The sequence below is a fragment of the Protomyctophum bolini genome (assembly GCF_963924005.1).
Source record: "Protomyctophum bolini genome assembly, chromosome: 9".
Lineage (NCBI taxonomy): Eukaryota > Metazoa > Chordata > Actinopteri > Myctophiformes > Myctophidae > Protomyctophum > Protomyctophum bolini.
This window is the reverse complement of record NC_137870.1, coordinates 1713686-1741417: the sequence shown is the minus strand read 5'-3', so window position 1 is coordinate 1741417 and position 27732 is coordinate 1713686. Positions and strand designations below refer to the sequence as shown.

Here is a 27732-nt window from a genome sequence, read left to right as displayed (position 1 = left end):
ACACTGACTTTGTTTGACCAGAATGGAACAGAGCCTTAATTCATTAGTATCATTAACACTGACTCTGTTTGACCAGAATGGAACAGAGCCTTCCGTTAGCATCATTACCACTGACTCTGTTTGACCAGAATGGAACAGAGCCTTCGTTAGCATCATTAACACTGACTCTGTTTGACCAGAATGGAACAGAGCCTTCGTTAGCATCATTAACACTGACTCTGTTTGACCAGAATGGAACAGAGCCTTCGTTAGCATCATTAACACTGACTCTGTTTGACCAGAATGGAACAGAGCCTTCGTTAGCATCATTAACACTGACTCTGTTTGACCAGAATGGAACAGAGCCTTCGTTAGCATCATTAACACTGACTCCGTTTGACCAGAATGGAACAGAGCCTTCGTTAGCATCATTAACACTGACTCTGTTTGACCAGAATGGAACAGAGCCTTCGTTAGCATCATTAACACTGACTCTGTTTGACCAGAATGGAACAGAGCCTTCGTTAGCATCATTAACACTGACTCTGTTTGACCAGAATGGAACTGAGCCTTCATTAGCGTCATTAACACTGACTCTGTTTGAGCAGAATGGAACAGAGCCTTCGTTAGCATCATTAACACTGACTCCGTTTGACCAGAATGGAACAGAGCCTTCGTTAGCATCATTAACACTGACTCTGTTTGACCAGAATGGAACAGAGCCTTCGTTAGCATCATTAACACTGACTCTGTTTGACCAGAATGGAACAGAGCCTTCGTTAGCATCATTAACACTGACTCTGTTTGACCAGAATGGAACAGAGCCTTCGTTAGCATCATTAACACTGACTCTGTTTGACCAGAATGGAACAGAGCCTTCGTTAGCATCATTAACACCGACTCTGTTTGACCAGAATGGAACAGAGCCTTCGTTAGCATCATTAACACTGACTCTGTTTGACCAGAATGGAACAGAGCCTTCGTTAGCATCATTAACACTGACTCTGTTTGACCAGAATGGAACAGAGCCTTCGTTAGCATCATTAACACTGACTCTGTTTGACCAGAATGGAACAGAGCCTTCCGTTAGCATCATTACCACTGACTCTGTTTGACCAGAATGGAACAGAGCCTTCGTTAGCATCATTAACACTGACTCTGTTTGACCAGAATGGAACAGAGCCTTCGTTAGTATAATCAACATAGAACAAACTGATAATAAGAACCCGGGCGAAACAGGGCAAAGGAATTCGCTGTAGCCTAATTATTAACACCTAGACTTTGGTGCTCTGTTGAATTGTTTGTTAACAAACAAACAAACTGTACAATGGTTTATAAATGTTTGGAGGCATGCCTTCTTCTTCTTTTTGGTCTTCTTATTCTTCTTCTTCTTCTTCTTCTTTTTGTCCTCGCTGTCTGAGGATGAGGAGCAGGCAGAGGAGGAAGAGGAGGAGTCCTGGGATAACAAGAACACACAAAGAAGAAATTAGAGCATAGCATAAAATACAGTTAAAATTGTAAATGGTGCATTTATATCGCGCCTTTATCCAAGGCGCTTTACATAGATTGTGCATTACATTTACCCATTCACACACCTTTACATAGATTGTGCATTACATTCACCCATTCACACACCTTTACATAGATTGTGCATTACATTCACACGCCGATGGCGGAGGAAACCATGCAAGGCACCAACCAACACATCAGGAGCAATTAGGAGGTTCAGGGCTGTATTTTGCGTGTCTTAAGTACCAGGTCTTATTCCCTAACTTGAGTAAACTAAAGACCTGGAGGCGTGATCAATGCCATTTGGCTATTCTGAGTGGCCAAAGAGCATTGACCACGCCTCCAGGTCTTTAGTTTACTCAAGTTAGGGAATAAGACCTGGTACTTAAGACACGCAAAATACAGCCCTCAGTGTCTTGCTCAAGGACACTTCGACACTAACTCTGGGGGAGGAGCCCACAGGGATCGAACCGGGAACCTTGCGGTTACCATCCAGCCACTCTACCCCCTGCATGAGCCACCGATGACTCAGTTATGTTCTGCTAGTTGTAAAAGGACACGAACATACTGTATACATTATGTGTACGGTAGAGACAAGTTAGTTTAGGTCACATTTTTTGTCATCTGAAATGCTTCAGTGTCAGTCTAGTTTTAGTTGACTAAATCTACGCTCCAGACACAGACGGCGATTATGAAACAGACCAGTGACGCGAGGTTACTTCTCCACTGGACTTAGTTCTATGTTTGCATGTTTACCTTCTCCATCTTCTTCTTTTTCTTCTTGTTCTTCTTCTCGTCTTCACTGGAAGAATCCTAGTGAACGCGGGGATCAAGACAAAAGGAAAGAATGTATTTGTATTTGTATAAATGCATAAAAATAAAATCACACCCGTGTGAACTGAGTGGTGCAACTCCCCACTATCTCTCCCTCTCATTAGCAGGCAACAGTGCAGCACTAATACTATCTCTCCCTCTCTCTGTTTCTGGCCCAACAGCGCCCCTACTGGTACTCATAGTCATATACTGGTGCTCATTAACGTCACATGGGTGGGTGAACATGGACATTGCTGTTCCTTGGAGTGGTTGCACCACTCAAAAAATAAAATCTAAAAAGGGCACACAGAGAGGCATGTCTCTGTGAACATGATTTATGTCCCACACCATTTTGCAGCTTTTTTGCATATTTCGCACATTTCACACTTTTGGCATTATTTACCATTTTCCACATATTTTGCAAATTACCAAAGTCCATGTTTTTAGTTTGTCTTACTTTGTTCTTCGACTCCTCCATGGATGCAGGAATCATGTCATCAGGACCTGCAGACACACGCGCACGCACGCACACGCACACACACATTTTATCTAAAAAACGCCCTCCCTCAAAATGTGACTAAATTTGACTACGGGAATGTGATTGGATTTTTTGGAATTTTCGTTTTTTCATGTCATATGAAAGCAGGGAATCGTAGCTTCAAATTGACATATTGGTTGTTCAGGAGAGATCTTGCTGCTTTGCAGAGAAACAGCGAGTTGAGAAAACAGGCTTGAAAGGTTCACTTCTGTGGTCTCTAACATTACATAATTTGCGCGATGGCAGTCTTTCAGTCAAATCTGGTCACATTATGACTAAAACTAGAGTAAATGCTATTGAAAAGACTTTGACTAAAACAAAATTGAATTATATTCAGAACGAGGTTGTGATAGTTAACAAACAACTAACAATATAATAAAAAGTTAAATATGACTAAAAGTGAAACATTTCAGATGACTGAAATAGAAACTAAATGGATATGAGCTGACCGTGTCCAGAGATGACCACACTGCCCCAGACACACTCCTCCTCCTCCTCATCCCCCCGTTTCTGTTTCTTCACCTTCTTCTTCTTCTTCTTTTTCTTCTTGTCATCCTGCACAGGAAACATGGGGAAGGAAGCAGGAGGTCAGTCCGTTGCTCTCATAGAGTTATAAAGGATAGAGGGAGAGCAGGAGGTCAGTCCGTTGCTCTCATAGAGTTATAAACATGGGGGAGGAAGCAGGAGGTCAGTCCGTTGCTCTCATAGACTTATAAAGGATAGCAGGAGAACTGGGAACGTCTACGACGTCTAAAAACCAGACCAACATAATATAACATGCCTATTGCATGACCGACTGCAACAGACACTGATCTTGCATATTTAAGTTTGCCTTCACACTGCGCTGTCATCCGCAGCAATTGGAAACGCAGCAGGGGACCTTTCTTTATCAATGTGTTCAATTCATAAACTAGCCGACACAGTGAAATCTATAAAATTAAACTCATTACGTGCTGTGTGCCATCTCTCTCTCTCTCTCTCTCTCTCCGCACGTACTGTTCTGTTGGGCATGGAGCGCACTGAGCACTGACAGCAGCGCAACATGTTTACAATACAAGTTTATCGAGATGAAGAAAGTCCCTACTCTGCTCTCCACACAGTGACAGCACTCCATGTTTACGCACAGACAGACAGACAGACTATTCTGTAGGCTACACATGCAGTGTTTTTATGTGTATGTTTCCTTAAGCAATTGATTAATGTACTCGTCCTCATGTTTCGATCAGGGCTTCGGTCTTCTCATTCGACCACGTCTATCCACGGTAACGGGACATCTTTGCGCCGCGTAAAATATGCCTTCTCCGTCTCCAACTGTGTTCACTAGCTCCTCACCCGCCACATTGTTTGCTTCATTTCCTTTATTTGCTGCGGATTGCATTCACACCTGCACCGAATCGAAATCAAGTGCGATTGGAAGCGAAGCGAAACCCCCGTTTTTGCTCGGAGTAGAATGCGGTTTTTTGACACGCATTAAGATTCGAACGATGCTTCACACCTGCCAAACGAAGCGCACTTTCGGACAATGTGCAGCCGCAGCAGCAGGATTCGTTTTAATCGCAGTAACGCTTTCTGGTGTGAAGGTCGACCTTATAGTGTGAAGATTTAGAAGACATTTTGTAGAATCTGGTCTCAGTCCAAATGGGTTGAGCTGAAGCATTCCAACTAATGGCCACGCCCACTCTAACTAACAGTAAAGTATTCAATCAGAATGTGATCTGACATCACGACACCTGTTGTGATTGATTTATAACGTGCATGCAGGCATTCAGCTTTACCACACACACACACACACACACACACAATAAACTACGGTATGTACTCTGTGTGTGTCTCTCTCACACACACACACACACACACACACACACACACACACACACACACACACCTGTGCAGAGTACCGTACAATACCTGTCACAGGTGTTGACAGGTATTGAATGGAAAAGTGTGTTCATGCATTATTGCATTGTTTCTTCGTTCGTTCGTTCAGTCATGTGTGCATTCATTCATCTCCACATGTTCCACCTCTCGGCCATGGGTGCATGGGTCTCAGCTCTGGTCCATAGCTCTAATGCCTTCATTAGAGCTATGGGACTGTTGTCTTCCTGCGTTCGCATGAAATACAGACCGGCCTCTCCTCTGTTGTGAAAATATAAAGAATGCTTCACCTACTCACCAATACAAAGGCGGCTTGTGTTATTAGAAAGCCTACTTTCCCTCACAAAAACATGCAGTAATCCTGGTCACTAAACTGCCTCCCCCTGGCCAGCCGAGGCGCCTGATGGAGGGGAAAGGAACTGGTTGGAATAACGTGTTCCTTCCACGCGCTATACGTCCAACCAGGGAAACTCCCCCCTGTCAGGTGTAAAGGAGCAACATGGACACTCAGGCATGAAGGAAGCATGAGTTAAGTCCGTTGCTCTCCCCAGGTTGGCGGAGGGTGTGTAGAGCCCAGGATCACATCAGATGATTGACACAGGGGTGAAAAATGGGTTACAAAATCGTGGGATAAAAAATATATAAAAAAGAAAGAAAGCCTACTTTCCTTAGTGGACGCTCTCTGAGTATAAGTCATTTTACACGTGGTCGCATGCTGAAAATAGCAGATCTACAAGCTCACACCTATTGGAAGCACCGCCCACGCTGCAAGCTGCAGCTTCATTTTCCATCCACCAGCATGTCTATAAAAACCAGGAAGTGAAGCCTGGAGGACACCTTTTTGTTTGCAGCCAAGGTGTGCTCACAGTCACGCCCACTCCCCTCTCACCTATAGTGCAAAGCAGTGTTGACACATGTCTGCTTATTATTAGCCTCTCTGAGCTTGTTTATTTTTTTCTTCTGTAAAGTTCACTGTATTTATTTATTTAAAACTTTTCCATGTCAAGGACTCCAGAATGCATAATCATGTATTTTGTCCACACACACACACACACACCTCTCCAGACTCCACCGTAGCCTGTATAGCCCGTAGCAATGGCTATAATAAAATTCATGCACTCTGTCAAGGTGTCAACTTACTCCTTGCATACAAGTAGCAGTAGGCCATACATGGCCTACTGCTACAAGTAGGCCATACATGTAGGCCATACATGTAGGCCTTAGTGCCTTAGTTATACATCACCATCAACAGCCAACAAGGGACCACCATTCTTAAATAATATATTTTTTTATCCCACGATTTTGTAACCCATTTTTCACTCCTGTGTCAATCATCTAATGTGATCCTGGGCTCTACACACCCTCCACCAACCTAGTCCCCATATATGGGGGACAAGGGGAGACCAACCTAGTCCCCATATATGGGGGACATGGGGAGACCAACCTAGTCCCCATATATGGGGGACAAGGGGAGACCAACCTAGTACCCATATATGGGGGACAAGGGGAGACCAACCTAGTCCCCATATATGGGGGACAAGGGGAGACCAACCTAGTACCCATATATGGGGGACAAGGGGAGACCAACCTAGTCCCCATATATGGGGGACAAGGGGAGACCAACCTAGTCCCCATATATGGGGGACATGGGGAGACCAACGGACTTGAACTCATGCTTCCTTCATGCCTGAGTGGGGGACCACCATTCTTACGTCTTACCTTAGTTATGTCATCAAGAACGGTGGTCCCCTAGTGACCGACATACGCAGCCGATTACAGTTATTGCGTGCTCTGCTTGCGCACAATGCGCAGTGATAATAATATTACAACAACATCAACAAAACGTTTTACCTCACTGTCACTTTCTGAACAGCTGCTTTCTGAAGAGGAGGAGGAGGAGGAGGATGATGATGAAGATGATGAGGAGGAGGAAGATGAGGAAGGAGAAGATGAACTACAGCCCTGTAGTGCAGAACAATGTGTGAGATGATTGGTCCAATCAAACAATGTGTGATTGGTCAACAATCTTCATCATCTGTCAAAGTTTAGTCACACAGCCAATGACACTCGCTCTCACGCACGCACGCACGCACGCACACACACACTATCTATGCACAACCATGTGACAGATAAGACGTTACACTTTGACTCGGCAGAAGGGAGGGGCACTTAGTGTCGAGATTTAGAAGACATTAATTTGTTGAATCTGGTCTCAGTCCAAATGGGTTAAAACATTCCAACTAAGGGCCACGCCCACTCTAACTACTGTAACAGTAAAAAGTATTCAATGTGATCTGGCGCCACCACACCCGTTGTGATTGGTCGATAACACACAATACACTACGGTATGTACGACTATGTGTCTCACACACACACACACACACACACACACACACACACACACACACACACACACACACACACACACACACACACACCTCTCTTCTGGCTCCAAACTATAATGGAATGAACTTCCCATTGCAGTCAGAACTGCAGCATCACTCCCAATCTTCCGCCCGTAGTCTGAACACCCACCTGTTCAGACTCCTTCATGGCCCATAGCACTTACCCTATTGCCCCTTAGATAGCACTTTTGTAGACCTAGATAGCTTAATATACAGCACTAGAATTGCATTGTATATGTATCATAGCACATATAACAATATAAGTATAGTTTATATACTGTATGTATAGTTTCATTGTAGAGATTCCACTGTTACGCATGTTTCTTGAATACTACTTTTCATGTATGTGATGTATTGGGGGAATTAGCAGACTCTCCTCTCCTCTCCTCTCCTCTCCTCTCCTCTCCTCTCCTCGGGTCTAGGTAAGGAGGTAAGGAGTCATGGTTCATGTTGGTACTGGGGTCTAGGTAAGGAGGTAAGGAGTCATGTTTCATGTTGGTACTGGGGTCTAGGTAAGGAGGTAAGGAGTCATGTTTCATGTTGGCACCGCGTCGGGCCGCACCTCGAATACTTTCCATTTCTGTCACACCTAATCTGATCTGGAGCGCTGCCAAATATGGGCGTATGGTTGCCTCTATAGTCACACACACACACACACACACACACACACACACAGTCCACTATGTCAACAGTCACACACAGGGAGACATCAGATCGCAGTGACTTCATGGATCTTGACGTTCGTTGTATTTCTCCGTGCGGTGACAGAGTGGAATGTGTAGATCCTGCTTACACTAACTTAATTAATGGTGTAAAAAAAAGTAAAGTACTGTATCCTCAAGTACTTTACTAATACTAATACTTTACTAATACCATACAACAAACGTTGCTGTCTTATGTACTTTACCCATTTAGGTCTGACCTCAACATTTAAAAGAATTCTTCTAAATCCTCCAGTTTTCTGAAATAAATATTTTCACGATTTTTCAAAAAATCAAGCTCGTAGCGCGCCACTCGGTGGCGCGCTACGAGCTTGTAGATCTGCTATTTTTAAATAGCTAAAGTATAACATTATGCTTAAAACAAAATCGATTAAGATCGACGACTTTACTGAAGTATTTCCAATTTCCGGCCATTCTGTCTTGTAGTTTATTTCTTTCTTAGTTCATTTATCAGTTTCTTTCTCAACTCTATTGCTATCAGTGTTCTTTGGGTCGTTGTCATGACAATGTTTGAGTCGGAGCCACCATATTTTAAAAGGCATATTATTTTGTATCGTGATTATTTTTCAGAGACTTACTTTCTTCTTTTTCTTCTTCAGTTTCTTCTTCTTCTTCTTGGGAATCTTTTGACCCAAACCCTCGTCTTCACTGTCTGAAGAGAGAGAGCTGTCCACAGAGTACTGCTCCTGATGGGAGAGAGACATGGAGAGACATAGAGAGAGAGAGAGAGAGAGAGAGAGAGAGAGAGAGAGAGAGAGAGATTATTCTTTTTTAAATCTCAAATTCAATGTGAGACACACACAAATGTGTCAAAAGTATAATCAACACACTATACTATTCTAAGTCTAACACTAGCATGTCTGAAGTCAAATCAGACAGAAGTAGCATTAGTGCTTAAATACCTGAGATCAGATTCTAAAAAATGTCTTCTACATCCTGACAGTTTTCTGAAAAAGCTATATTTCTATGTGTCAGTCGTTCTTCGATTTTTCAAAAATAGCAGACCTACAAGCTACGAGCTTGTAGATCTGCAATAGCTAAAGCATAACATAATGCTAACACCAAAAGGGGTTCCCGCCCAAAATGGGTTAGAATGCTATCGTGTTTTGGTGGCAATTAATGTATTGCAGTGTTCATTTCATCGACTACCTTTTCTTCCACTGGCGAAAACTAAAAGGAAACTAAAAGGAAATACAGACAATTTCGTCGACAAATAAAAACTAGACTAAAATGTTATAGGAAGGGACTAGACTAGTGGACAAGAGATCCAGTCATCAAGCCATTTTACACTTTGGTTGCATGATGAAAATAGCAGATCTATACAGGTGGAGCTTGTAGATCTGCTATTTTCAGCAGGTGTAAAAAATTACACGTCATTACGACGGCATCCGAGACCCTCCAATTCCAAAATACATTTTCCACACAGTAAACGTTCCATGGTCTTAACCCATTTTGAACGTGAACCCCTTCTGGTGTTCAGCATCATGTCATGCTTTAGCTATTGAAAAATGGCAGACCTACAAGCTCGTAGCGGCTACGAGCTTGTAGGTCTGCCATTTCTGAAAAATCGACTGACATATAGAAACATAGCTTTTTCAGAAAACTGTCGGGATTTATAGAAGACATTTTTAGAATCTGATCTCAGGTCAGAACGGGTCAATGTAAGGTCCTTTACCTCCCCGGGAGCAGGACATCTGGGTCTCTGGTGGGGGGGTCGTTGTCCCCCCGGCTCTCCTCCAGGCTCCAGGGCTTCCTCCACCACCTCCAGCCCAGGAGAGAAGCTCTCCGCTGGGGCACAGCTGGGCCTCATGCTGCCTCCGCCTGGGGCTTCACAGTTCACACACACACACACACACACACACACACACACACACACACACACACACACACACACACACACACACACACACACACACACACACACACACACACACACACACACACACACACACACACACACACACACACACACACAGCTTACTCACAGTATCAACAGTGGAGGAAAGCATACAGTATGTAACAGGGTTTGACTGAGGGGATGCAGACTCCAGCTTTTCACCAGAGGAGAAACTGTTTGTTTCTGTTTGTTTTTTTATCCAAAACGTGTTAATAGCACACTAGCACAGGCAGGCTCTTCTAGTTAATAGCACACTAACACAGGCACAGGCTCTTCTCATACAAGAGGTCGGGGTCGGGCAACCTTAACCTGAACTGCCAGGTTTTCATTTTGTTTTATAGTTTATTGAAAGTTACATGAAATATTATTAAGACACCACATCAAAATGTAACATTTCCATAATAGGCTATAACAATTGTGCTGTATTATTGTCTTTTGTAATATTGTCTTTCACATCAGGATGTATAGTGATCATTGGAAATGACCACCCTCCCCTGTGCCAGTGACCACCCTCCCCTGTGCCAGTGACCACCCTCCCCTGTGCCAGTGACCACCCTCCCCTGTGCCAGTGACCACCCTCCCCTGTGCCAGTGACCACCCTCCCCTGTGCCAGTGACCACCCTCCCCTGTGCCAGTGACCACCCTCCCCTGTGCCAGTGACCACCCTCCCCTGTGCCAGTGACCACCCTCCCCTGTGCCAGTGACCACCCTCCCCTGTGCCAGTGTTGGCACCCGTGCCTAAGGTTACCTAGCCTGTACTAGAGCATGTCTGTAAATATAAAATTAGAGTCCATAGTGAACCTTTCAGGGCTCTTTTCTCAACTCGCTGTTTCTCTGCAAGACATTACTCTATAAGCCATATCTCCAAAACCGGTGGGTCAAACTGAACAACCAATATGACAATTTGAAGCTATGATTCCCTGCTTTCACAAAATGAAGCTAGCCCTCCTACTAAGCCATGTAGTGTCGTAGTAAATCAGTGTTGTACATACAGTAGTCTGCAGAAAACCTTGAGACTGACGTTCAGTAATTGCAGGTCTTGTGATCAAAATGAGAGCATTATAAATGTGTGTAAAGAGTTAGAATTTGCCACGGACACATTTGTCCGCTTGGGCATGTATTGATGAGGCCTGCGCAGGAATGTAGAGTCAACAAGAGATGGATATAAAATAAATATGGAGGGGGGAAAGTAAAGTTAAAACATGTATTCAGTGTCCGTGATGGAGACCTTATAACCACCATGTCAGCGTTGTTTTATAGAATACACTTTGATTTTAAACTCCGCTTCCTCTCATTCCTCTTCCCTTTTTTAAACTGTAATGTTTGTGTTGGTTTAACAGTAAATCATGTTTGTGTCAGTTTAACAGTAGGCTTACATCATGTTTGTGTCGGTTTAACTGCACATCATGTTGGTGTCGGTTTAACAGTAAATAATGTTTGTGTTGGTTTAACTGTACATCATGTTTGTGTTGGGTTTTACTGTACATCATGTTTGTGTTGAATGACAAGTGTAGCTGACACTACACTATACAGCTCTGTAGCAACAGGTAAGAAGGAATGATCCGTCGTGTCCATTTAGCCGTGCAGAACTCAAGGGATTTTACACATTTACAATGTACAGTAGGCATTTATCAGAAGCTTTTAATCCAGAGCGATTTACAGCACAAGCGATATAAACTAAAAGCTCACCTTGCGATGGACACGACTCCATCGGCCCCCGGGCAGTCAGTCGCTCCACTCAGATCCTTGGGTGGGATTCGGCGTTCAACCGGCAGCCAGTCTGTGTGTGTGTGACAGAGAGAGAGAAAGACTGTGTTTCTGCGATGCGAGAGGTGTGTGTGTGTGTGTGTGTGTGTGTCTGTGTGTGTGAGACAGAGTGTACGCAAGAGGCGTGTCTGTGAGTGAGGAGCTGCTGCTAGCCGTCATAAAATAGGGGGAAGCGCGCACACACACACACACACACACACACACACACACACACACACACACACACACACTCTGGTTGACGCCCACACAGGTAAAGAAGGAAGGCGCATGCATGCGTGTGTGTTGTGACATGTGCATGAACCACAACAGGGTGTGGCAAGTCCCGAAGTTCATGTACGTCTCAAACATTGTACTTGAGATTCAGAGGTATGTTTATGTCAATGTTTAAATACTTTAAGTTCTACATTTTAATTCACACATGTATACATTTGTACTCTTTTTACTCCACTCCACTTATTTGGAAACTTATTAAGTTACAACGTTACTTTGCAGAGTCAAAGATTGTTTTGATAAAACGAACGAGTGAGCGTGTAGATCTGCTATTTTCGAAATGTGTAGAAAATATGAATGTTTTAGATTATTATCATTATCATTACAAAACATGCATCAACCACTTCACCCCTAAATACTTTGGCATGTTCGCAAGGCGCCTATATTTAAAAATGCCTATTATTAAAAAACTTTTACTTTTGGCACTCTAAAGTAAGTCCCTTTTGATCCATAGCTTAAGGATAGTATTTCATTCAGAACTTAACATGTGAATAACTGAATATACAGTAGTTGTTCTTTCAGAGTAAAACAGGTTTGACAGGCTGGTGTGTTCTTTTTTCTCTCTCTGCGTAGCTCCTGTGATTGGTCACTCGCTGAAACAGACCATGCATCTCTCTCTATCTCTCTGCCAGCCAGCCAGCCAGCCAGCCAGCCAGCCAGCCAGCCAGCTAGTCGTGCCCACAACAAAATCTGAGGCTGGGGGGAAAAAAAGCCTTGTGCTTTTTGGACCCTGGTCTCTGAATGACCTGTGCAGACCAGACTCAAACTGGACCCTGTGATCCCCTATAGTGAGTTTCATAATGATGGTAACACTTCCCAGACATGCTCCTGATTTGACGTACAGCAAATGTTGATTCTCTTGCTTCTTAGGACATTTTATTGCTTAGACTTTCTTTTAAATATATCTCTGCTGTCTGGAGGAAACCTCATAACTCCAAAATGTTCATTTTTCAGGAAATGAAAAATATATATTTTTAAAGGGAATGAAGAAAACCTTATTTTTAACGGTGCAATACTGCTTCATCAAAGTTGGTGTTGTGACATTAGCTGTTGTCAATTACTTGCATGAGAAGGAGAGAGGTGGTGGATTTAGCTGTTTTAGCAGACAGTTTGAGGGTCCAATGGAGTTAAGAGGTTTTGTCCAATGCGTTTTTTACTACTTTCCAATGGTTCAATATGTTCTAAACAACACACAGACGTAAAGGGTGTTCAATAGCACTGATTTATGAAACAACACACAGACGTAAAGGGTGTTCAATAGCACTGATTTATGGAACAACACACAGACGTAAAGGGTGTTCAATAGCACTGATTTATGAAACAACACACAGACGTAAAGGGTGTTCAATAGCACTGATTTATGAAACAACACACAGACGTAAAGGGTGTTCAATAGCACTGATTTATGAAACAACACACAGACGTAAAGGGTGTTCAATAGCACTGATTTATGGAACAACACACAGACGTAAAGGGTGTTCAATAGCACTGATTTATGAAACAACACACAGACGTAAAGGGTGTTCAATAGCACTGATTTATGGAACAACACACAGACGTAAAGGGTGTTCAATAGCACTGATTTATGAAACAACACACAGACGTAAAGGGTGTTCAATAGCACTGATTTATGGGAAACATAGGGACATGTTCCTTGGAGTGGTTGCACCACTCAAAAAATCAAAAGCCTCAATAATGGAGTTATGAAATACTTTATTGGGCACGTTATATTTTCGTGTTCTCCCTTTGAGCTTCTTAGGTGGGTACTGTATTTATGAAGGTTGCATGACTGTCCTGTTATTATCTTGAAGGTATTATTGTTACTGGCAGAGGCTGTGTTACTTATTTCACCTCTTCTGTTGGGCAGTTCACACTTGTTACTGGTTACATAAAGTTGTGCTCCCAGATAATTATTTACTTTAAAGTGGTACAACCAAGTAAATCAGGGGCAGGCAACTTTGACGATGGAGAGGTCCACTATAGTTCCACACTCACTCCAGAGAGCCACTATAGTTCCACACTCACTCCAGAGGGCCACTATATTTCCACACACACTCCAGAGGGCCACTATAGTTCCACACTCACTCCAGAGGGCCACTATAGTTCCACACTCACTCCAGAGGGCCACTATAGTTCCACACTCACTCCAGAGGGCCACTATAGTTCCACACTCACTCCAGAGGGCCACTATAGTTCCACACTCACTCCAGAGGGCCACTATAGTTCCACACTCACTCCAGAGAGCCACTATAGTTCCACACACACTCCAGAGGGCCACTATAGTTCCACACTCACTCCAGAGGGCCACTATAGTTCCACACTCACTCCAGAGGGCCACTATATGTCCACACACTCACTCCAGAGGGCCACTATAGTTCCACACTCACTCCAGAGGGCCACTATAGTTACACACTCACTCCAGAGGGCCACTATATGTCCACACACTCACTCCAGAGGGCCACTATAGTTCCACACTCACTCCAAAGAGCCTCTATAGTTCCACACTCACTCCAGAGGGCCACTATAGTTCCACACTCACTCCAGAGGGCCACTATAGTTCCACACTCACTCCAGAGGGCCACTATAGTTCCACACTCACTCCAGAGGGCCACTATAGTTCCACACTCACTCCAGAGGGCCACTATAGTTCCACACTCACTCCAGAGGGCCACTATAGTTCCACACTCACTCCAGAGGGGCCACATTGCATTATTACTGTTGTAGCAAAAATAGCCGATCTACAAGCTCAAAACGTGTCGCAGTGCTATTTTTTTTATTGGAATCCTGGAAAAGTAACATTTTTTTATTTTATTTCCAATGCCTTTTCAAATTATACTTATGTTAACTTTATGAACTACTGTAAATAAAAATAGTAGGCCTATACTTTGGACATAAAAAGACAATAATAGTTTAAACTGCTCTACTAGAGCTACGAATTTAGACTGAAGTAATTTAAGCGGGTCATGCTTGCATGTTTGGAATTGTAACAGCTGGAATTAATAATATATATATATATATATATATATATCAATATTGCAATATTAACCTGAGGGCCACATTAACCCATTTTGACCTGAGATCAGATTCTAAAAATGTCTTCTACATCCCGACAGTTTTCTGAAAAAGCTACGTTTCTATGTCGGTCGTTCTTCGATTTTTCAAAAATAGCAGACCTACAAGCCGAGTGGCGCGCTACAAGCTTGTAGATCTGCTATTTTTCAACAGCTATTGATTTGTTATAATGACCAAAAATAAATTAAACTCTACTCTACTCTTCTAAATCCTGACAGTTTTCTGAAATACCTTTATGTTCCTACAATGTTAGTGGTGCTCAATATCTCATGTCAAGGTCAGGACCCCCAAAATTATGTCTATTTGGCCGCCGACCCCCGTCTGAAAATGTTATTCTGCAGGAACCGCTCAGAACCGCTCAGAACCGCTCAGAAGCAAAGATTTGAGTTAAAAAAACGTTCGCTCTGAAAGAACATAATATATTCAAAGATCTGTAGGCGTTTTCACGATTTAAAAAAAATAGCAGATCTACACAAGCTTGGCACTCGGTGCCACGCTGTGAGCTTGTAGATCTGCTATTTTTCAATAGCTAAAGTATAACATAATGCATTAAAGGAGAATTCCATACTAAAAGGCTTTCTTACCTCTCTTTGTAGTCGTTACGTCCCCACCAAAGAGGTCCAGGTGTTATTTTGTGCAAAAGCTCCTCATTGGCCGTTTCCCCTACCATAAGCCCTCAATGAATTGCATTGAATTGAATGGGAATTAAATGGGGCTAAGGGGTGTTATGCTAGTTCAATTATTTCCATCGCTCAAAATTTCTTTGTATATATCCTCTCTTCATAATGTAAATAATATCTCAAGCGGCACACTTTACTACTTCTTTCGATGGAAATAAGCAAACTAGCATAACACCCCATAGCCCCCATTCAATTCCCATTCAATGCAATGCAATTCATTGAGGGCTTATGGTAGGGAAAATAGCCAATAAGGAGTTTTTGCACACAAAAAACACCTGGACCTCTTTGGTGGGGACGTAACAACTACAAAGAAAGGTAAGAAAGGTAAGAAAGCATTCTAGCATGGAATTCTCCTTTAAAACACCAAAAGGGGTTCCCGCCCAAGCCTCTACCTATGTATGACAATGACACACTTTTGATTGATTGATTGACTGATTGATTTATGCAGAATGGGTATACATTTCAAACGAAAGCACAATTAAGTCAATACAGAAACTGTTACTTTGTGGACGACACCATGATAAAGCATTACACTTGTTTACAACAGGGTCCACCATGTTCAATTCATCAGAACATTTAGAGACGTCCAAATAATATTAACTATAGGTAAATCATGCCTTTAGCTTCTGTGGCCCAAATACATGGAACCAGAACCACCTACACAATACATTCAAATTGACCACATTGGTACCCCTGCATCGTTTTAAAACCTTGGTGAGCATACAGACCCCCACAATGTCACTGTTTTTAGATCATTTTGAAATTAGTTTTGGGTTTTTATTTGTAAACCTATGTTAATTCACAATTTCACACGTATACCTTTTGATTTTATTTTCCTCTGGCGCCCTCCTGTGGCCATCCACGTGCATTGCAACCAACGGTCATAATTTAAGGCACACTGCACAATAACTACAACTTCCTGTCTGTCCGCGGTGGCAGTTCCGTCAACAACAAGAACGCCGTTCAAAGTTTTTAAGAACCCTCAACAAACTCCTCCGATCCAGCAATCAATCAATCAATCAAGTGAATCAATAACCTGCTTTTAACAGCATGTCGGGACCGGGTCACTTTAAAAACGAAACATCACTGGTGGAAACAACACATGCAGATGTTGTTTTTTTCTTTTTAGGATAAAAGTAAAAACAAAAAAAAAGAAAAGAAAACGACAGTGACTTTTTTATATATTTTACGCATATTACGCACGTGGCGTCGCTTGATTTATTTCGCGAAATGGAGAGTTTTATCAACTCTTGTGGGACATTCTAGAAAAGATGGATGGAGAGCCAGATGTGTGTGACTGTGTGAGTGACTCTGTGTGTGTGTGTGCGTGCGTGCGTGTGATCTGACCGAATGAGTGGACTGTGGATTTGTGCGTATGCGTCCGTGTCAGTGCGTGCCTGCGTGTGTGTGTGCGTGACTGACCACCACCACCTTCACCGAGGCGTGCCGACATGTCCAGTCCGCTCGCGGTGAGCCTGCTGGCGGCAGCGTGCCTCAGCGTGGCTCGGTATCAGCTGGTCGGTGCCTCCGGAGGTGGCTGGGCTGCTGCTGCATCCTCCTGTGACAATGGAATGGTAATACATTTAATACGTTAATATATTTGCTACTAAATACAGTAATAACAATATCCTGCTGTGACAATGGAATTACTACTACCCCAGCTAGCAAGTTATGGCGCGCCGCCTGCGGGAGGCGGTCGCCGCGCGCCGCCGATCGTGTCCTCCGCCGGGCGCGTCGCACGATGTGGCCGCGTCGTTCTTGATCAGCGTGTGCCGTGCGCGCCGACGCGCGTGTAGCCGGCGCCCCGCTTCTCTGCCGCGACTCGAACGTCAGCTCAGCTACGACGGCAGCAGCAGGACAGCGTGGAGCTGTCTTATGACACCCCCCCCCCCCCCCCCCCCATATGACCCCGCACCCCTCGATCCTCCCCCATGCTCACCTCCCTCCCACATATTTATAGAAACATAATAAAGCAGCAAATGTATACTTAATTTTGTTTCTTTATTAGGAAAAAAAAAGGTTACAATGAAATCATTTAGGCACATAGAAAAAATATGTAAACAACCAAGTTTAGAATACAAGTGGTTGATTTTTATGTCATTTTGCTGAGAATGCACTTTAAGACCACTCTGAGAACCACTGGCTTCTAAAATCTATAAAACACCAACTTTCCTGAAACCACCAGAACATGTTGGATAAGATTGTGTCCACATTTCCACAGTTTTCTGAAAAACCTATGTTTCTATATTAGTGGTTCTCAAATTATGTTATGTCAAGGACCCCAGAAATATTATGAAATTGGCCGCAGACACCTACAGTATCTGAAAATATGTTGTTCCAGGGACTACCCAGAAGCAAAGATGAGTTTAAAAACGTTTGCTCTGAAACAATATATATTCAAAGATTTGCACATTTTCAGGATAAAACTAAATAGCAGACCTACAAGCTCGTAGCGCGGTCCCTAGAACAACATATTTTCAGATTGGAGTAAATCGTTTGAACACCAATGATACAGAAACATCTAGGCTTTTCAGAAAACAGTCATACCATTCAAACACTTTAACCATAATTTTAAAAGCTGTTAGATTGTTGGCAGATTTACAAGCTCACAAGCTTGTAGATTTGCTAATACTAAAATGTGGCCCAAACACAGTGAACGTTTTAACTAAAATCTGCGAGGATTTAGAAGACATTTTGTGGAATCAGTTCAAGTTTAATTTCTATAAAACACCAAGTCTATTCTGTGTGGAGTTAGTTATGTAGGCCCAGTAATGTTGCAATAACAGTTACACAGCAATAAACAGAACACACAATCGAGATTCACCTTTTGAGCAAGAAATCGTGCAGCATACATTCAAGAGTCCATTTGGAAACCCCTATAGCGGTGGGTTTGAACCCTTTTCATGCCAAAGTTATTCACCATTTGAGCCACGGACCACCATTTGATGAGCTGCCTGCCGTGCCTGTCCGTTTCCTTCCTTTATGAAGCCTGACTGGTGGTGGCCGCCAGCAGAAGTTCCAAAATGCACCCTGTCCAACGTCTCCGGCTCTCAGACCCCAGGTCCCTGTCACTGAAGTCCAAGATCCCCTGGTTTTAGCCACTTTAACCATTATTTAAAAAGCTGTAAGCTGTTGAAAACGAGTTTGTAGATTTGCTAATTTTGAAACATCGTGAAAATGTGGCACAAATCTGTAAATATATATTATTTTGCAGCAAATGTTTTAACTAAAATCTGTGAGGATTTAGAAGACATCAGTTCTCAAGTGTAAGTGCTTAAGTCTTTAAAACACCAATTCTCTTCTGAGTGGAGTCAGGAGTTTCTGAGCGTAGCAATGTATGTATGTCCCCATGTCTGTATGTCCGAGCACGGAAAGCTGGGTGCGTTCCTTGAGGTCTGGATGTTGCGTATAGTAGAGGGTCAGGGAAACCCGACTGGTGGTAGCCTTTCCAGCAGAGGTTGCATTTGAAGTCGATAGGTCTTCCTCCAGCGAAAGTTCGTCTGAAATCACAGAATTAATTAAATAAATTATTGTGGGATAATGTTTTGATGGCTGTGAGAACCACTGCCTTAACCCATTTAGACCTGAGGACGCATCTGTGTCGCCTCATAGGTTTTAAACATTATTTTAAAAGCTGTTATCTGTTGAAAAATAGCAGATCTACAAGCTCATAGTGTGGCACAGAGTGCCACAGTACTCATCATAATACACCTCAGTCATTTAAAATGTTATGATGGTAACAATGGTACACAGTTACACATTGTTGGGTGCCAATTTTCTGTCCTTGGTAAAATGAACAATTACCTTAAATTAAAGAACGATGTCTCAGCTCTGTACAGCATGTCACCTTGTCTGTAAAATGAAATCAAATTCAAGTCAAATTTCTTTCAAATGTAACAGCAAACTTGAGGCAAGAGAGCTTGTAGCATGCAACCTTAATTCAGTGGTAGAAATGTTCTTACCGTTTGTACGCCCAACAGATCCAAGTCCTGTGTCTGAAATCACAGTAACAACAAAATGGTAAACATTGTATGTACATAAAAATCAATTTGATGAAAACAGAAGATCTACAAGCACACAATGTGCTGCGAGCTTGTAGACCAGCTATATTCAGCATGCAACCAAGTGTAAAAATCAGGCTTAGAATAAAACAACAAAATGACTAAAATGACAAAAATTAAATCAAAATGTGTTGTAATTAGACAAATCTTTATTTGCAATTGTGGCCTAGCAAAGTTCCTTTAGAGGAGACAACAGAGAGAAGAGTAAAAGAAATACCTGCATGGCAATGCTCATTTTGGTCACTGCATCTGCACCTATAATAGAATAACAAAAAAAGTCTGTTTTAAACATTAGCCTACTATGTGATATTTTTTTACATTTGCAAGACAGACATTTGACGAAGATTTAGCCTTGCAGACCCCACATACACACAGACCCCATGCTGTATTGATGTGGTACCATAGGAGAAGTTCTAAAACAAAGAATGACAAAAAATGTGATTTACAGCTAAATGCTGTTTATGTAGTCTACACAAGCAACGTATCAAATCTTATCTAATTCGAATAATTGTGTTTAAGGACTTATCAACACAATAAGAAGTTACCTGTTAAAATAGCATGAGTTATACGTTTGCTAATGCTAACCTTATCCCCTCGTCCAAACAATAGATTGCCCAGGTAGCTAGGCTAGCTAGCTAGAGGGAAACATACACAGATAAAGATCGAAACGATTCTAACACGGGCAATTACACTACACACGGTAGATATCGGATATAAAAATACACTGACCTTTCAACTGAATTTCTCCGGAGAAAAACGGTGTAAGAACTAATATAAGCATTTGTTGGAGAGTCTTGTCTTCTGCGACTGCCTCCACCCCCGTACGTCGATTCAACAAAAACAACAACACTGCAATGCATGCCGGGTAAAGCCTCGGCTCCAGGCTAGGTAGGCTAGCCTGAACTAAAGTTATAATTATAAGTCTGCAGGTACATATTATTATTATTATTATTAATAACAACAACAATAATAATAATAATAAATATAACCGCAAGAAGAAGAAGTAGAAGAAGAATCCACTTAATTATATTCAATAGTTAAAAAATTATGTATTTTATACATATAATGCACATCCTTGTCTGAGAGAGAGAGAGAGACGGGCGGGGGAGGCAAGCCTTACGTCAGCGTGAGGAGGGACTGTAAATCGCTGTAAATTCACGATCGCATTAAAAAGTAACTGATCGCGATCGTTTGACGCGCGGACGGCGGGGGGACGTCCAAGCCAGCCCGGGCGTGCTACGCTGTGAAGGCGACAGCGGGAGGCGGTAGCTAGCGGGGAAATGTTAGCTGGGACGTTATGTATAACCGCTCCTATATCCAGCAGAATAACAAACGCTCCAACTGATATCTCAAGGTTGTTTATTTCCCCATGAAGACAACGTGAAAAACTGCAACACAAAACATATTAATGTCCTTTTAAACACAATGAAACATGAAATATGAATGTCCTTGTTGTCAGTCAATCATGACGTCCGTATCAAGATTCAAGATTCAAGATTCAAGATTCAATAATTTATTTGCCATGTCAACAAGTTGATAGGAATTTGTCTTGGTTCATACTCAACATATACACAAACAAGAAGGACAGTACAATACAATAACCAGCAGCATATGAAATTACATTCAGTTTTTTTAAAGTGCTATATGCATATACTGTACTATTGGTTCAGATGTCTAATGGCTACTGGGTAAGTGCTATCCCTGAAGCGACATGTAAAGCTCTGGATACTTCTATATCTCCTGCCTGATGGGAGGAGATTGAAGAGGTGATGTGCAGGATGGGAGTTGTCTGCAATGATTTTGTTTGCCTTTCTAATTATTCTGGTGGAATAGAGTGAGGAAAGTGTAGGGAGGCTGCATCTATGCATATATGTAAACAAACACAATGAGATGTACACAAACTTTAATTAAACGATCGACAGAAGTACAACACTGTTTACAAACAAAGAAAACAAAAACAACAAATATTGTAACATACCGTGTGCGCCTTCTGCAGATTATTTTAGGAGAGCTACGTACGTTATCTTCTCTTATATTCTTTATTTAAGGACACTCTCCTTTTAGACGTAGGAAGAGCTCCTTACACCACTGAAACTCAGGCTTGTTCTGACTGAGTTCGGCTCACACAGGTGCAATGAATCAATGCTGCCTCACTCTAATCACAGGGCTCTGCTCCGGCATGCCCTTCTAGGTCATAATGAACAGCAATAAAGGACCAGGCACCACACACAGCATGCAAATACAATATGTACCCAAATAAACACACATATAATGTTCACATATTATACGTTTTCAGAAAGGTAAGCAATAAAATAGAATATTACAAAATACCCATTGCTGGGACAGCTATACACTATGGTATTAACTAAGAGTAATACAATAGGATACCAGGGGCGTCAGGTTCACTACTTAACTTGGACCCAGTTCTGTTCAGAACATGTATAGCCTACTTAAAATAGGGTGCATTTTGCATCCCAAAACGCAGTTTGTAGTTAACCCATTCTGACCTGAGATCAGATTCATACGAGGTTTCCACTGTGGACACACACTGGTCTGATTTTAAGGGACACAATAAAACATCCACCTCTGCATATATAAAAGTTAAAAAAAAAGAAGAAAAAATAATTATACTTGCGGCCAGTGAAGCTTGTTTTTTGTTGTTTTTGTTGTTAATGCTTTGGGAATATTCTTTTATTGTTTCTATATTGCACTTATTTTAATTCTTTGACTTTTTTATTATGTTCGGAATAAAGTTTTTAATTCATTCATCCACGGGATGCACTACTGTACTCGGCATGTACAGTAAAGATAATACACGTAACAAACAAATCGCCATATTTAGCTGGCTTTAGTTATAATAATCATTTCTTCTTCTGTTTTCTAACATGAATTTAACCACATTATAACCATATAAAATAAAATAGTTAAATGCTGCAATTTGTAAAAAAAAACATGACTCCTATATAACGTTGTTGAAGTGGGACTCATAAAATGTCCCTGGGACTCGTCTAAAAGACCATCCCTGCACGTATTTACATCACTAGTGCCTACATCGTATAGCATAGCCTACAGTACATGTATGTGTACATATAGCCTATTTTTAATATAGCCGATCAAAGCTTGTAGATCGACTATTTTCAAAGTGTATAATGGTTGACGGAGTTAATGCATGTTTTTTTTGTTATAATATTCAAAAGCTTCAACTATAGTAAAAGTTTTCAAATAAATGTAGTGAGGCAAAAAGGACAATATTTGCCTCTGAGATAGTGGAGCAGAAGTACACAGTCCCTTAAGTAGGCTACAGCACTTTTAAATGTATCATTTAGATTCTGCAGTTCAAGTGCTTAAGTGTGTTTGTTTGTGACAGTGCGACAACGCTGAGCAGGAGGTCAACGCTGAGCTCCACCAGGAGGCCCACAACACTGACCTCCACGAGGAGGCCCACACCGCTGACCACCACCAGGAGGCCCACAACTCTAACCTCCATCGGGAGGCCCACATTGCTGAGCCCAGAGCAGCTCCTTCCTCTCCTGACTCTCACATCTCGGAGCAGGACCCGACCCCGCCGGGACCCGGGGGTACCTCCTCCTCACGTCGTCACGCTACGAACGACTCTACCGGACGAGAGACTCTGGAGGACAGGAGGAGAGACAAAGACGCAGCTCAGCGCATCACTAAGCAGACGCAGACCAAGGCAGCTCAGCGCATCACTAAGCAGACGCAGACCAAGGCAGCTCAGAGCATCGCTGTGCAGACGCAGACCAAGGCAGCTCAGAGCATCACTAAGCAGACGCAGACCAAGGCAGCTCAGAGCATCGCTGTGCAGACGCAGACCAAGGCAGCTCAGAGCATCACTAAGCAGACGCAGACCAAGGAAGCTCAGAGCATCACTAAGCAGACGCAGACCAAGGCAGCTCAGAGCATCGCTGCGCAGACGCAGACCAAGGCAGCTCAGAGCATCGCTGGGCAGACGCAGACCAAGGCAGCTCAGAGCATCGCTGGGCAGACGCAGACCAAGGCAGCTCAGAGCATCGCTGGGCAGACGCAGACCAAGGCAGCTCAGAGCATCGCTACGCAGACCAAGGCAGCTCAGAGCATCGCTAAGCAGACGCAGACCAAGGCAGCTCAGAGCATCGCTACGCAGACGCAGACCAAGGCAGCTCAGAGCATCACTAAGCAGACGCAGACCAAGGCAGCTCAGAGCCTCACTAAGCAGACGCAGACCAAGGCAGCCGGAGACGAGCGTACAGACGACGTACGCGTCTCCCACGGACACAACGCCACGGTAAGCTCATAGTTATGAAAATAAGACCAGACCATGTATAGAAATGTTAACATCTTCTACACTCATCGTTTCTATGTTGTTAAATCCATTTAGACCGGAGATCAGATTCTACAAAATGTCTTCAAGGACCCCCAAAAATATCTGTAATTGGCCGCCGACCCCCATCTGGAAATATGTTGTTCCAGGGACCCCCCCCCCCCCCCCCAGAAGCAAAGATTTGAGTTACAAACTTTCGCTCTGAAAGAATATATTACACCTACAAGCTCATAGCGCAGCACTTGAGCTTGTAGATCTGCTCTTTTTCAATAGCTAAAGCATAACATAATGCTTAAAACACCAAAAGGGGTTCCCGCACAGAATGGATTAACTCTTTCTTTGCCAACTATATGTGAATGTCCTTACCCCCCGCCTATATGTGACGTCATACGCCAGCCACGGCTATATCCGTTTGATGTATTATCACCATGTGTTTTTGTTCTTGCTTACTGTGAGTGGCTCTGGATTAAGAGCGTCTGCTAAATGCTACATTATCGCAAAATTATAGAATTGCATTGTTATTTGTCCACTTTTATGACGGCCGGCGATTGGCAGCCCGACGCGTCACAGAGGCGGGCAGACATCAGCCTGCTGGAAGTGACGGAGAGAGAGGTGGCGAATAAACGAACGCATGGCAACACACACATCAACACACACATCAACGCACGCGCTCGCAGCAAAAAACGAAAGGGCGTCTTCACCTCGCCTCCGACCCCCCACACCCCACGAAACAGGGTGAGTACTGGATGTCGTTTACACGGTTAGCATAGTTGACTAAAACATGTATGTAAATGTTACCTATAAGCCCAGTCTCCATTAACATGTATGTAAATGTTACCTATAAGCCCAGTCTCCATTAACATGTATGTAAATGTTACCTATAAGCCCAGTCTCCATTAACATGTATGTAAATGTTACCTATAAGCCCAGTCTCCATTAACATGTATGTAAATGTTACCTATAAGCCCAGTCTCCATTAACATGTATGTAAATGTTACCTATAAGCCCAGTCTCTTTATCATGTATGTAAATGTTACCTATAAGCCCAGTCTCCATTAACATGTATGTAAATGTTACCTATAAGCCCAGTCTCTTTATCATGTATGTAAATGTTACCTATAAGCCCAGTCTCCATTCTCATGTATGTAAATGTGATTCCTTAGTTTTGACGTGGCCAAAAAAAGTCTGAAAAGTGGATCGAGCAAATCATATCAATGTACTCACTCTCTTATCTCTCTCTCTCTCTCTCTCTCTCTCTCTCTCCAGTCCTCCGGGCCACCAGGTGGCGCCAGTGAGGATCCCGACAGCGGCAGAGTGCTGAGGAAAGGCACAGCGTCCATGTCTTCACCACCGTCGTCATCATCATCGTCGTCGTCGTCTTCGTCTCACGCAGCCAGGACAGACGAGGCGGTCTGGGCGGCGGCGGCGCTGGGTTTCCTGCTGGTTCTGTTGGCGCTGTCCGTGTTGCAGACCCGCCTCTACCGCCACTGGAGGACCGCCCCCAGCCTCTACTGGAGGGACCCCCGGTTGGACTACGACACTGTAGCGGGTAAACACACCACGCCCACTTTATACCGGACACACACCCCCCCTGATCCCTGATTGGACAGGTAGACACACCACGCCCACTTTACACCGGACACACCCCCCTGATCCCCCCCCCCCCGATTGGACAGGTAGACACACCACGCCCACTTTATACCGGACACGCGTGTGAAGTGAGCAGCACGCTTATCATCATACATCACATTCCGAGCTTAAACAGACATTGGAGCGGCTAGTGCCGCAAGCAAAAAGAAAAGGCCAAATAATCAACTATACACTTAGAAACAATCAAGTCCAATTATTCTACTACTGGGACATAAGTCGGGACTTGATCACCCCGGCTGGGTCACCTGAGTGAGGGGTGATGTTCGAGAGACCCGAAACCCGGGTGACCTTGGGATACGTCCCAGGTGCATCCATGCAATGTTTTGTTCTAGAAACAATGCCAAATAACCAACTACACTTTAGAAACAAGCCCAAATAATCAACTACACTTTAGAAACAAGCCCAAATGATCAACTACACTTTAGAAACAAGATCAAATAAACAACTACACTTTAGAAACAAGCCCAAATAATCACCTACACTTTAGAAACAAGCCCAAATAATCTGCTTTTTGGAAGCACTGGTATGAATGTTTATTGTAAAATTATGTTTTTATGGGTTAGGGGTGTTTCTCTCTGTATGTAGTGTTTTATGTTGTCTGTTGTTATTGGACCTTGAGTCTGAACAAATAAAGTTGATTGAATCAACTACACTTTAGAAACTAGACCAAATAATCAACTACACTTTAGAAACAAGCCCAAATAATCAACTACACTTTAGAAACAAGCCCAAATAATAAACTACACTTTAGAAACAAGCCCAAATAATCAACTACACTTTAGAAACAAGCCCAAATAAACAACTACACTTTAGAAACAAGCCCAAATAACCAACTACACTTTAGAAACAAGCCCAAATAATAAACTACACTTTAGAAACAAGCCCAAATAATAAACTACACTTTAGAAACAAGCCCAAATAAACAACTACACTTTAGAAACAAGCCAAAATAATCAACTACACTTTAGAAACAAGCCCAAATAAACAACTACACTTTAGAAACAAGCCCAAATAATAAACTACACTTTAGAAACAAGCCCAAATAAACAACTACACTTTAGAAACAAGACCAAATAAACAACTACACTTTAGAAACAAGCCCAAATAAACAACTACACTTTAGAAACTAGACCAAATAATCAACTACACTTTAGAAACAAGCCCAAATAATCAACTACACTTTAGAAACAAGCCCAAATAATAAACTACACTTTAGAAACAAGCCCAAATAACCAACTACACTTTAGAAACAAGCCCAAATAATAAACTACACTTTAGAAACAAGCCCAAATAATAAACTACACTTTAGAAACAAGCCCAAATAATAAACTACACTTTAGAAACAAGCCCAAATAAACAACTACACTTTAGAAACAAGCCAAAATAATCAACTACACTTTAGAAACAAGCCCAAATAAACAACTACACTTTAGAAACAAGCCCAAATAATAAACTACACTTTAGGAACAAGCCCAAATAAACAACTACACTTTAGAAACAAGCCAAAATAATCAACTACACTTTAGAAACAAGCCCAAATAATCAACTACACTTTAGAAACAAGCCCAAATAAACAACTACACTTTAGAAACAAGCCCAAATGATCAACTGTGCGTGTGTATGTGTGTGCGTGTCCGTGTGTGTGTGTGTGTGTCAGATGTGATTGACAGGAGGCTCAGGGTGATTGACAGCAGGAAGAAGAGGAGGACGTCACGCAGCAGGAGGCGGGACTTTGTTCTACTTCCTACTTCCTCCAGTGAGGACGACAGCCAATAGGGACGCTCCTCCAGTGAGGAAACACGGTTTTACACAGATGGGTTTCTGAGGCTGTCTCACAGGAGAGGCTAGAGAGGACAGCAGGGAACTCACAAGGACACTGGATGCTTTGAGGAAAGAGCATAATTAAACTATACATGCATACTGTATAATTATGTTCACTGCATTTTACTGGATTTTGATACTTGACATTCTCTTTACAATATGATAATTTTGTAGCACACTAAGTAAGTGCACTGAATGATGTTTGTATGTAGATCCTTTTACCATGAATTTGACTTTTACTTTTACATGATTCAAGAATGAGTCTCAAAATCAGTTCAAAATAGCAAGATTTATTGGCCATAATAACGTCGGGCAAAATATCAATATCAACTGTCCATTTACAGGAACTGTC

The 27732-nt window shown here is 42.6% G+C and overlaps 2 protein-coding genes and 1 long non-coding RNA gene across 6 annotated transcripts in view; 1 reads left to right on the top strand and 2 right to left on the bottom strand.

Moving 5' to 3' along the window:
• Window positions 1–11602, bottom strand: part of LOC308321639 (uncharacterized protein) — a 48225-nt gene extending 36623 nt beyond the window's left edge. For 3 of the 4 annotated variants that reach the window (XM_080772644.1, XM_080772645.1, XM_080772646.1), the window contains exons 1-8: window positions 11428–11600; window positions 9517–9668; window positions 8420–8527; window positions 6566–6676; window positions 3289–3394; window positions 2759–2805; window positions 2245–2301; window positions 1334–1435 (exon numbers count right to left, since the gene is read on the bottom strand). In XM_080772644.1, coding sequence (XP_080628770.1) covers window positions 1334–1435; window positions 2245–2301; window positions 2759–2805; window positions 3289–3394; window positions 6566–6676; window positions 8420–8527; window positions 9517–9668; window positions 11428–11449 — 705 coding nt within the window. In that variant the 5' untranslated portion in view covers window positions 11450–11600. Of the gene's footprint in view, window positions 1–1333; window positions 1436–2244; window positions 2302–2758; window positions 2806–3288; window positions 3395–6565; window positions 6677–8419; window positions 8528–9516; window positions 9669–11427 lie in introns of all 4 variants that reach the window. The other variant, XM_080772647.1, reaches the window with a different exon arrangement.
• A 5028-nt stretch (window positions 11603–16630) lies between these two features.
• Window positions 16631–27433, top strand: LOC308321251 (uncharacterized protein). The gene is made up of 5 exons (XM_080772090.1): window positions 16631–17101; window positions 22956–23873; window positions 24465–24644; window positions 25176–25458; window positions 27217–27433. Exons 1-5 carry the CDS (start codon window positions 16979–16981, stop codon window positions 27333–27335), a joined length of 1623 nt encoding a protein of 540 aa, XP_080628216.1. The 5' UTR covers window positions 16631–16978; the 3' UTR covers window positions 27336–27433.
• Window positions 17635–19525, bottom strand: LOC308321015. Its single transcript, XR_013964581.1, has 3 exons — window positions 19490–19525; window positions 19332–19379; window positions 17635–19027 (listed from the first exon to the last, which is right to left on the bottom strand). It is a non-coding gene; the product is annotated as an uncharacterized lncRNA (long non-coding RNA).
• Window positions 27434–27732: the final 299 nt, after the last annotated feature.

What these genes read in the sequence shown, in the direction of transcription:
- LOC308321251 (XM_080772090.1), top strand. Translation starts at nt 16,979, where the DNA reads ATGTCCAGTCCGCTCGCGGTGAGCCTGCTGGCGGCAGCGTGCCTCAGC. An exon ending in CCTCCTGTGACAATGGAATG is followed by an intron (nt 17,102 to 22,955) that starts GTAATACATTTA and finishes TGTTTGTGACAG; the next exon opens with TGCGACAACGCTGAGCAGGA. An exon ending in GGACTACGACACTGTAGCGG is followed by an intron (nt 25,459 to 27,216) that starts GTAAACACACCA and finishes TGTGTGTGTCAG; the next exon opens with ATGTGATTGACAGGAGGCTC.